This window comes from Arachis stenosperma, chromosome 4 (genome assembly GCF_014773155.1).
Source record: "Arachis stenosperma cultivar V10309 chromosome 4, arast.V10309.gnm1.PFL2, whole genome shotgun sequence".
Taxonomy (NCBI): Eukaryota; Viridiplantae; Streptophyta; class Magnoliopsida; order Fabales; family Fabaceae; genus Arachis; species Arachis stenosperma.
In genome coordinates this window covers 123,540,409-123,552,462 of record NC_080380.1, presented here as the reverse complement: position 1 = coordinate 123,552,462, position 12,054 = coordinate 123,540,409, and the positions used below count along the sequence as shown (strand labels likewise).

At 35.6% G+C, this 12,054-nt stretch overlaps 1 protein-coding gene across 4 annotated transcripts; it reads left to right on the top strand.

Annotated features, from left to right (window-relative positions):
- Positions 1–444: 444 nt before the first annotated feature.
- LOC130973319 (uncharacterized) lies at positions 445–4,896 on the top strand. Of its 4 annotated transcripts, none has more exons than XM_057897798.1 (6): positions 445–874; positions 1,572–1,695; positions 1,788–1,922; positions 2,272–2,391; positions 2,707–2,811; positions 4,414–4,887. In XM_057897798.1, exons 3-6 carry the CDS (start codon positions 1,857–1,859, stop codon positions 4,576–4,578), a joined length of 456 nt encoding a protein of 151 aa, XP_057753781.1. In that variant the 5' UTR covers positions 445–874; positions 1,572–1,695; positions 1,788–1,856; the 3' UTR covers positions 4,579–4,887. The 4 variants fall into 4 exon arrangements, with proteins under 4 accessions (XP_057753781.1, XP_057753778.1, XP_057753779.1 ...); XM_057897795.1 differs by having other exon boundaries at positions 647–874; positions 1,513–1,695; positions 4,414–4,868; XM_057897796.1 differs by having other exon boundaries at positions 666–874; positions 1,524–1,695; positions 4,414–4,883.
- Positions 4,897–12,054: the final 7,158 nt, after the last annotated feature.

Genomic DNA, 12,054 nt, shown 5'->3' with positions numbered 1-12,054 from the left:
TATATATGGCAAATATTAATTATATAGTAAAATTTTGAATTAAATAATTTTATAAATATTTAATTTAATTTAATTTTAATTTTTTATTATTTATTTTTTGAATTAATTATATTTTTAATTATATACTATTATTTATAAAAATATAAATTTTACTAAAAATTTATTAATTTATTTTATTTATTTTAATATTAGTATTGTGATTAAAATTATCTTTTTTGATATTAGTATTAAAATTTATTGATATTATAAATTATTATTCTTAAAATGTTAAAGATAAATATTTTAAATTTATTAAATTTTTAATTATTTTATATTTTTTTATTTATATGAAATCAATTTCAACCAATAATTTTTCCGTTGAATCAATATACTAATAAACTAACAATTTAACCGATTTATTCACGGATTCAATTCTTACCACTGTACTCCGAAAACAAACACTACCTAACAATCACTCCCACTCAGTCACTCTCCTTAATCACAACTCAGAAGACACACCCACATTTCTGTGCTCCTCCCTCGCGTCTCTCACGCTCCTCTCTCCCGTGATAACCGCACAGGCTGCCTCCCGCCGTTGCGCACGCACAAACACCACACGCCGACCCGCGCTTGCACAGAGGAAGAATCACCGCAAACGCCGCCGTTTCCTCCTCTTCTCAGTCAAGCCGTCGTCCGCTTCTCAGGTGCGCCGCTGTCTGCTTCTCGTGACCGTCACGCCGCGTTCTCCTCTCGTCTCAGTCACGTCTCAGTCACACCGCGTCCTCCTCTCATCTCAGTCACGCCGCGTCTTCGTCGCCTCAATCACGTCGCCGTGCTACTCGCCGCAGTCCTCGTCGTCCTCGTCCCTCAGTCACGCCGTGTCCTTCTTCTTAGGGTTTGTGGCTTTCTTTTAATTTCTCTCTATGTTCTGGTAATTTCTGTTAATTTGTGTTAAATTTATTTCTCTGTTTGGTTCTTTGATCCTGATTATGTCTATGCTTTGTTCTACTTTTGGTGATTAAAAGTATTTAGATGTCAAAGATCTAAATGTGAGAAATGGATTTATACCTTTTATTCTGTTTCTGTTGGATTATTATTGTTTTTGGTGATTATGTTGGATTGCTGGATTTGCAGATTACTTTATAATGTTTATGCCTTTTATGGGATTATTAGAAGTTTAGAACTTTAGTTGTGTGCATATTCAGTTATTTACTATGTCAGGTAGCGTTATTATTGTACACTAATTTTTTATTTTTTATTTAATAAATCGTAAATCCAATCCAATCCAAAACGCGTGTAATTGGATTAGATTGGATCGGATTGTCTTGAAAAAAAAAACATTCAATCCAAACCGCACTGCATATAAAATAAGTGTGCGGATTGGATGACTTTTTGCCTCAAAACCGATCTAAACCTCACCACGAATATCCATGGATTTCGGTATATTATATGTTATTAATTTAAATAAAAACATCCAATTTGTTTTTGAAGAAATGGAATTTATTGTTTTGATACTAATAGCTATTTGTTTAGGTCTTTGACAGAGAGAAAGGCAGTGATTGCTAAATGGGTTGTTATCTTCGATATGGCAGACATGGAGTTAATCAGCTCCTTAGATTTAGAGATGCTAGTTATGATAGTGCTGCGGTAAATCCAATCTTGTATGCTTCTCAAGGGCTTCGATACACGAGGAAGCTCCAAGTCATCCTCACCTCTGTAATTGTTCTTTCTTGGGTCTGATGTTTGTTTTCTTGGTGGATTCAATTCAATTTACTGACATTTCCAATATCCTATATTCCTATTCGAAGGACGTAGATAAGCTGGGAAAGGGTGGTGATACTGTCAAAGTCGCCCCAGGATATTTTCGCAACCACCTAATGCCAAAGCTCCTTGCTGTCCCTAATATTGACAAGTTTGCTCATCTCATAAGCGAGCAGCGCAAGGTTTTTTTCTAAGGCTTTTACCCTGTTTCATTTTGATCTCAGTTTTGCTTTATTCAACTGTGTGATTACTTGGTCAATGCCACTTATCATCGTGTTTATTTTTCCTATTGTTATCAATTCTCTGTGTTGCTATCTACTCGAATAGGATGACGATAATATTGTCAGATGTCATTGTTAAAATATCAGCATCCTTTCCTTTTCATCTGGGTTTATGGGCATGTCTTGTGGAGATTGTCAACAATTTATACTTCCAACCTTGGGATGTAAACAATTGCGTGCTCATACTGCCAATTTTTTTGAACCTTCTCTACCTTCAACAATCATTAGTGTTGCGTTTTCCATTCTTCAGATCTGTAAGCCAATTGAAGGAGAAGAAGAACAAAAGGATGTTATAGTAATTAAAGAGTCAAAGAAAGATATGATGAAAGAGTATGAAAGGGCTGCGCTTCGTCTTGATAAAGCTAAGCTGGTTTGTAGTTTACTCTTAAAAAGTTCTTTACTGCTGTTTGGGACCAAATCCACAATTCTTTTTAAGGATATCGTTTAGCTTTTCTCGTTATTTGATTTTAGCTTAACTGAATTACAAAGGAATTATTTTGAGAATTTTTTTATGTGCTACTGGTTCAAACTTCAAATTAGAGTAGTTATTGTGATGATACTCCCAAGTGCGTAGTTCATAAAGGTTGTAAATTAGAAACGTTTACTTGATAATTTGATAGTCTATCATGTTAAATCTTTCATGTAGATATATGGCATTTTGATGTGGATTCACATGTGCTGATAGGTCTTACGGCGTTTAATTGATGTTCAAAAAGCAAAGGCACGTGCATCAAAAGATGACCCTTTGGAGTTACGCTCACCTGTGACAAAAGATGCTCTTGTGGCTGAGGTAATGCTTTCTCTGCATTAGTTAAATGTTGATAGCTACATGAAAAATAATAAATATGAATATAGCATGTTAACAAAAAAAAAATGCACTTATTTTGTCCCCAAAAACAAAATGCAGTTAGTATTGATGCTTCAAGAGAAACATTCTTGGCCTAGTGATTGTTTTATTTTGGATATTTATACCTTTCTTACCATTATGATTTGCAACCTGGTCTGTGTGATGGTTCACTTTAGTTTGCCTGTGTCTTTGGTATGAACTACAATGGCTGCAGAATTCCTGTGTACCTATTCATCTTGATGTGATATTAAAACTATTATATACTCCCAGTCTCCAACATCACTTTCAATCCATGAAAAGAGGGTTGGGTTAGGTTAGGTATTTAAATCCTGTCATTTTCAATTGAGAATAAAACAGGTAGACCTCGTTGTGATATCACGATGATGGTGTGATTGAAGTTATATAAAATGGAGTCTATCTCTATACTATGGCAAGAATCCCTATTGATTTCATTGAAAAATAGGAAAATATTGAAATCTTGAAGAGGTTTGAGGGTTTGTTCATCCTTACCTCTCGGATCACTTATCTTTGTTTCTTACCAATTTTTTCCCGTCTTCTCCCTCCTTCTTGCAAGTTGGTTGACATCCAATTCCTTCCTTTGCTCCGTCGTCCTTTATTACCTATGACCTATTTTATTTCCTTAACTCAAGTAAATTGTGGTCACTTAGTAATAAATAGTTTCTAAGAAAGAAGTCCATGCATGCTTGGATAGATTACCACTTCCATCTGCTCATCTGTTTGAGAATGGTATACTGAACTATATATACGCCACCAGTAGATATAGATACCTATCAAACCTCGTGACTTCCATCTTTTCCTATGCAACACTAATCACAAGACTAAACATAATTCTAATTCTATAATTGAAAGAACTCGAAGTTTTAGTTTTTAGTGTTTCTGCTGCAAAATATAATTGATCGGAAAGTTATTTTCTTATGAAAGAAAATCAGGATCTGCTAAGTATTGGGTTCTTGTATTCTTTTCAACTTGATGAATGAAGAGCACTGCATCCAAATTTAATTATTTATGCTTTGAGATTATAAACATGTATATATGTCAAAATTTAATATCGAGTAAAGACTCAATTAAATTTAATATCGAGTAAAGACTCAATTTAATCCCGGAAATTAAATATTGTAACTCAATTTGTCATTATTCGGTCAAGGCCGTGTGACATGTCAGCCGTGATGATGTGGTGTGATGGTTGACTAAAGGCCAAAATGAAGTATTTTCCTATCTTCCTCCTCTCTCTTTATCTTTGTACACATTTGGAGGAAGAGGTGATGGCGGCATCAATGAAGAAGAGGAGGAGGAGGTGGAGGTGGTGATAGGTTTGCGATGTAAATTGATGGCACTGACGGAATAGTAATTGTAGGATCAAATTGAGTTACAACGTTTAATTACAGGAACTAAATTGAGTCATCAAAAGTTTGGGATATCAGTTTCAGTCGAACCCCAAATTTCAGGATCATATTCGAGTCTTATTCTTTAATAGCAATTTATTTTCTCTATTACTCACTCTTTTAAGTGCTGTGGTAATTTTAGGTGGCAAGACAACTATGTGTGAACATTGCACCTGAAAACCTGCATCTCCCCGTGCCTTTAGCAACACTCGGAGAATATGAGGTGCCGCTGCGTTTACCAAGGTCCATTCCTTTGCCGGAGGGCAAGCTTAATTGGACTTTGAAAGTTAAAATTAGAAGTAGATAAGTTATTAGGCTTGTTGAATCTGAGTAATAAGTCTTGACAGTTTTGGTGTATGATGATTGATTGAACACCCTGGGAGCACGTATTGAGATTAATTCATCATTTATATCGAGCATCACATGGTTATGTTCAAAACCAATTTGAGAGGATGACAAATCTTTTATTTAAACTGCAGATACTTTTTCAACCATCTTCCTATTCCGTTACCACCACCAATTTATGAGAGAAATGCCTGATTTTCATCGAGGATATTTAATGGGTATTCGAGGAACAAGTTTAATCACTTATTTTTTATTTTATAATTTATAACATTTAAACAGTATATATAAAAAATTAAAAATGAGTGATTGCATATATTTTTAGTATGTATTAAATATGTTTCAAGAGCACATAAGTCTTAACCTATTTTTTGGGATTTTGATGAACCAATTTGTAATATTAGATGGATAGAACTATTTTATGTGCAAACCTTCACTAATCATTAACTTTGATGTTAGAGAAAAATTAGCGAATCAAAATCCCAATCTAAACTTTTTTGTACCTACTATTTTTGCATATGCTAATAAGTTTGAGTTGGGGGCATAAGTGCATAACGATTTAGTTGGGGCATAGGTCACGCTCAACAAGGATGGTTGATCTTAGCTTGTCCTCACTAAATTGTACTACTTTTCAGAATATGTTTCCACTTTGTGTGATTCACGCCCTAAAGCTTAAACACATCAATTGCAATATCAACATTCTAGGTTTTTTTTTTTTAAATTTAAATTAATAAAATATAATAGTTATTGAAATCAAAATTATTATTTTAAATTGTCGTTATACATCTCTAATATTCTTTCCAAAAACTCAAACCATACAAAATGGGTACTGAGTACCCAAGATAAGATACGTTTTAGAATATATAAAAAAAGTGAGTACTAAGTATCCGAGCATATTTAATGCCAGTATTCTCAAGATACGTGTATTATTGTATATTACCAAAAAATTCCATATTATATTTAGGTGAAAACTCATGTAGTTTTTATATAAAGTTTATAGTTAAGAACCATTAGATGATGATTTAATTAAACTTGTTAACTTATTTAAATATGAATATATATAATAATAATAAGGATAGAAGATGTTTTGCCAACGAACTATAGTTTAAATGGTATAGTCTTTCCATTCTCATCTAGAAGTTGCGGGTTCAAATCTTCCTATCTTTGATTAAAAAAAAAAGATAAAAGATGTTTTTTATTTATATAAAAATTCTTTATTTTGAATCCGTAATGAAAATTAACCCTAATATCTAAAAATTAAATTACACTGTTTACCTTCCCGGAATCAAGCAATAACATCCTTTTCCTTGATAGAACTGTAATTAGAAAAGAAAGAAGCAGAAGCTTCAGACACAAGATAGGTAGAGAAAGTATGAGCAGCATGAAAAAAAAGATTAAAAAATGTATAAAAAGATCACTTGATGTATTAAGAATTGAATAACGAAAAAAAATATATCATCCAATTACACACCAACCAAGCTTTATATATAAGTACGAGACACTCAAGAAAACTAAGATTCTGCATAACTAAACTTATTATGACTCACTAAACATATCTTGTTTTTTCATTATTTTAGAAACAAGATATAAAATGATAATCTTATCGTGTTAAAAAATTTGAATACTAGAAGAATTACACTATATAGACATTGAATATCAAAAAGACCAAGAAATCGTCTAAAAATAGTGGTGTTAACATTATGGCGTTAAAATTATGGCACACACTCATAAGACTTATTGGATTAAGTGAGAATAACAAAAAACTCATGAGTAAATTTATCGAGAGCGATGAGAGCGAGAGCGAGAGATAGAGATTGAGAGGGAGTGAGGTAGGGAAACACATGGGAGAAAGGGTTAAACACAGTAAATATGATAAGAATCTTAGGGTTTGGAATAAAGAAGAGTATCAACGATTGGAGCTTGATTCTTTCTCCGTCTTCGTCAACAATTTGCCGGAAGATATATAAAAAAGGGAGCTCTTTAATATGTTCAAATGGACAGGCAGAATCATAGATATATATTTGTTGCGGAAGAATAAAAATAGACATATCTATCTGTTTGCATTCGTGCGGTACACTACAAAAGGAGGAGCCTTAAAAGCTGTTGCAGACATGAACAACATGGTATTGAGAGGCAAAAGATTGTTTGTCGGAAAAGTGAAGTATAGAAGGGAAGTGGTGCTACAGAATACAAGAGGCAAAGAAGTAAAGGCCATCACCAGGCAGGATGCGAGAGGAAACAACCCACAGACAGGTAGTGTCAGAGTAGCAGAAAGGAAAGAGGTGACGCAGCCGTCTGAGGCTCCCATCAAAGATCCAAATAATAACGGATGGACTAAGAAGGTAGAAGTACCAATAGTAAATGAAAATATTGTTTGGCTACAGAGAAGTATCGTCGGAGGCATGAAGTCGGCGATCGATTTTAACGCACTAGAGCAACAGGTCCACAAGGAATGGCCAGGTGTAACACAAGTAAGAGAGCTGGGAGCATATAAAGCAATGTTAACATTCGAAACCGTGCTTAGTGCTGAAGAAGCTTACACGTTTAGAATGAACGATTTATTAAAGATGTTTTATATGGTATGGAGATGGGACGAGACGGAGAGAAGTGAGTCTCAAAGAGTATGGTTGGAATGTTATGGAGTTCCAATGCATGCGTGGTCAGGAGACACTTTTCGCAGAATTGGGGAGCAATGGGGTGAGGTGGTGGAGTGTGATAAACTGACGGAATCATGTAATTCATTCAGTGTGGGTCGAGTACTGATTGATACATATGTCTTTGATATGATTAACGAGTGGATACACGTTACAATAGGTACAAGTGGGTTCGACGTACAAGTAAGAGAAGTAGGGGGAGAGGTGTATCAGGGGGAGTGCTTTCAAAAGAGTAAGCCGCTGACAAGGAACAAACATTTAGTAGATGGAGGGGAGATGTAGAACGAAGAGCTTGATGGCATATTGAACAAGTACGATGAGCGGCTGGTGGTCGTTTGGGACCAGGCAGCAGTGCTAATGACAGTAGACAATAGGAAGGATGAGCAAGAAAAGGACAGAGTGGTGAATTCATGTGTTATTTTGAATGAATGGAATTATAAGAATTCAAATTCTTCTTACGAAAATGTTAATTATGCGGCATTAAAGGAGAGAGAGAGGATTCTCAAGGATCAACTCATAATAATAAGAAGGCAGATTCGGAGGAAACTGTATCTCATAATTATGTTGAACTTTATGGAAATAAAAGCTTTGATTCCAAAAGAGTTGGCTACGGGCTAGGAGCTAATAGGCCCAATAAGGGGAGTAACAGAAATGAAGCTTGGGGGAAGGAACGAGCTTGCTGGACTAGGGATCCGAAAGGCCTGATCAACCGGACCGGACCTGACCCGGCTACAGTGATAACCCGGTATGAGACACAGGGCCTGGCTCATGCGTCTTCCATCACGACGCGTCCAGGGGAGAGTGGAGCTGAGCCTGAGATGCGAAATAGATGGGAGGACGGGCACGAACGGCCTGGTTCGGAGGTAGGGGAAGACGCTGCCGTGTTGACCAGGCATGGAAAGCAACCGATTATCGTGGATGTGGTGGGTGTGAAGCCTGGATCTAGGAGGTGCGCAAAGACCGGGTCGCGACAGGAAAGGGAAGGATGATGTGGCCAGCAGCTCATTCAAGAGGAGGTCCCACGGGAGGCGGCGGCAGCAAGGCGAGTGGGATGGAAGATCGCTGGGGAAGCCACGGATGATGGGGTGGAAGAACGCAAATGGGGGGAGGTTAGGAGCACCAACGGAGAACTAAGCCAAGAACAAATGGTCGCTTGTAACTCGAAAGAGAGATGGCAAGCTGTTGGCGGTGCGGGCATTGGTTCTGTCAAGGACATTATTACAAGTTGCAATGAACTAGAGAAGGACCTGAATTTATGATGCACGACAGGTTTGGGACTGGAGGAGAGGAAAATCGGGATGGATGACTTGGTCCAGGATAATGATAGGGGATAAGGGGATGAACACGACGATTATACACAAGCAGGATCAGAGATGGGGGCTGACATGGATGGTGGTTGTGAACCTCACAGTGACGAAGGCCGAGCTGGGAAGAGGAAATGGCTGAGAATAAAGAGGCTTGGAAACTAGCTGTAGAGTCAGGTGCCCAGTACAGTGGTGGACGAAATTGTGATTCATACTTAAATTGTTGTTCGAAATTGATTGCCCCAGTAATGGCTCCAAAAGCTTGGTGCTCAATACCATGGTCTAAACATAATTTCACAACTTCTCTCAACTAACCAGCAAGTGTACTAGGTCGTCCAAGTAATACCTTACGTGAGTAAGGGTCGATCCCACAGAGATTGTTGGTATGAAGCAAGCTATGGTCACCTTGTAAATCTCAGTCAGGCGGATAATAGATGGTTATGGATTTTCGAATAATAATAAATAATAAACATGAAATAAAGATAGAGTTACTGGTGGACGAAATTGTTATCCATGCTCTTTGTACTTCTTGTACTTGTATGGAATTTGAAATTGGCACGTGTGGACACAACTCCGTTCAACTTAACCAGCAAGTGTACTGGGTCATCCAAGTAATACCTTACGTGAGTAAGGGTCGATCCCACAGAGATTGTTGGTATGAAGCAAGCTATGGTCACCTTGTAAATCTCAGTTAGGCAGATTAAATTGGTTTATGGTTTCGAAAATTAATAATAAAATAGAAAATAAAAAGGATAGAAATACTTATGTAAATCAATAGTGGGAGTTTCAGATAAGTGCATGGAAATGCTGTGCTCCTCTTGAATCTCTACTTTCTCATTGCTTTCATCCAATCCTTCTTACTCCTTTCCATGGCAAGCTGTATGTAGGGCATCACCATCATCAATGGCTACTTTTAATCCTCTCGGGAAAATGGTCCTATGCGCTGTCACTGCACGGCTAATCGTCTGGAGGCATCACCCTTGCTGATAGCTACATCCCATCCTCTCAGTGAAAATGGTCCAAATGCTCTGTCACAGCACGGCTAATCATCTGTCGGTTCTCAATCAGGTTGGAATAGAATCCATTGATTCTTTTGCGTCTGTCACTAACGCCTAGCCTTCAGGAGTTTGAAGCTCGTCACAGTCATTCAATACCGGAATCCTACTCGGAATACCACAGACAAGGTTAGACTTTCCGGATTCTCAGGATCCTACTCGGAATACCACAGACAAGGTTAGACTTTCCGGATCCTCATGAATGCCGCCATCCATCTAGCTTATACCACGAAGATTCTGTTGGAGAATCTAAGAGATATGCGCCCGGCCTAAGGTAGAACGGAAGTGGTTGTCAGTCACGCGCGTTCATAAGTGAGAATGATGATGAGTGTCACGGATCATCATATTCATCAAAGTGTTGTGCAACGTATATCTTGGAATAAGAATAAAAGAGAATTGAATAAAAAGTAATAGTAATTGTATTGAAACTTGAGGTACAGCAGAGCTCCACACCCTTAATCTATGGTGTGCAGAAACTCCACCGTTGAAAATACATAAGTAAAAGGTTCAGGCATGGCCGAATGGCCAGCCCCCAAAACGTGATCACAGGATTCAAAATACAATCCAGGATGAGATTATGATAGTAAAAAGTTCTATTTATAATAAACTAGCTCCTAGGGTTTACATGAGTAAGTAATTGATGCATAAATCCACTTCCGGGGCCCACTTGGTGTATGTTTGGGCTGAGCTTGATCTATTCACGAGCTGAGGCTTTTCTTGGAGTTGAACTCCAAGTTATGACGTGTTTTGGGCGTTCAACTCCGGATCATGACGTTTTTCTGGCGTTTAACTCCAGACAGCAGCATGTACTTGTTGTAATTTAGCTTCTCTTAATTTTCTCTTCAGAGTCCTTTCAGGTTCTGGATCAATTTCAACAAGAGTGCCTTTATCCTTGTTCCTGCTCATATGAAAGAGAAGAAAACAAGAAAAGAAGAGAAATCCTCTATGTCACAGTATAGAGATTTCTTTATGTTAGTAGAAAAAGAAAGGGGTAGAAGAAAAAGTGAAAAATCCAAACACAAGGGATATATTGGGTTCGGATTTTTAGATGAAGAGAGGTGAAGAGAAGTGTTAGTAAATAAATAATTAAATAGAAGAAGAAAAGATAAGGGAAGTTTCGAAAATAATTTTGAAAAAGAGATTAGTAATTTTCGAAAATTAGAGATAAAATGTAATTAAAATTAAAACATGAAACAATTAGTTAATTAAAAAGAACTTTTGAAAAAGGGTGAGATATTTTCGAAAATTAGAGAGGGAAAAGTAGTTAGGTGGTTTTGAAAAAGATAAGAAACAAACAAAAAGTTAGTTAGTTGATTGAAAAAGATTTGAAATCAAATTTGAAAAAGATAAGAAGATAAGAAGTTAGATAAGATATTTTGAAATCAAATTTTGAAAAGAAAAATAAATAAATAAATAAATAAAATTTTTGGAAAAGATAAGATAAAAGATAAAAAGATCTAATTTTTAAAATGACTTGACTAACAAGAAACTACAAGATAAGATTTTAGAACTTAAAGATTGAACCTTTCTTAACAAGAAAGTAACAAACTTCAAATTTTTGAACCAATCACATTAATTGTTAGCTAATTTTCGAAAATATGATATAAAGATAAGAAAAAGATTTTGAAAAAGATTTTTGAAATTTTCGAAAATTATAAAAAAAAATGAAAAAGATATGATTTTTGAAAAAGATTTTAAAAAGATAAGATTTTTAAAATTGAAATTTTGACTTGACTTGTAAGAAACAACTAATTTTTAAAAATTTTTGACCAAGTCAACCCAAAATTTTGAAAATTTGGAGGAAAATAAGGAAAAGATATTTTTTTGATTTTTGAATTTTTAATTATGAGAGAGAAAAACAACAAAAATACTCAATGCATGAAATTTTTAGATCAAAGCAATGAATGCATGCAAGAATGCTATGAATGTCAAGATGAACACCAAGAACACTTTGAAGATCATGATGAACATCAAGAACATAATTTTGAAAAATTTTTGATGCAAAGAAAACATGCAAGACACCAAACTTAGAAATTTTTAATGCATGAAAAATATGAATGCAAAGATGCACATGAAAAACAAGAAAAGACACAAAACAAGAAATCATCAAGATCAAACAAGAAGACTTGTCAAGAACAACTTGAAGATCATGAAGAACACTAAGAATGCATGGATTTTTCGAAAAAATGCAAGAAAAATTTTTAAAGCATGCAATTGACACCAAACTTAAAAATTGACTCAAGACTCAAACAAGAACACAAAATATTTTTGGTTTTTATGATTTTATGATTTTTTTGTATTTTTATTAATTTTCTTTCGAAAATATAGTTTAGAAAAACGAAAAATAAAAGAAAAATTTTGAAAAAGATTTTTGAAAAGAAAATTACCTAATATGAGCAACAAGATGAACCGTCAGTTGTCCATACTC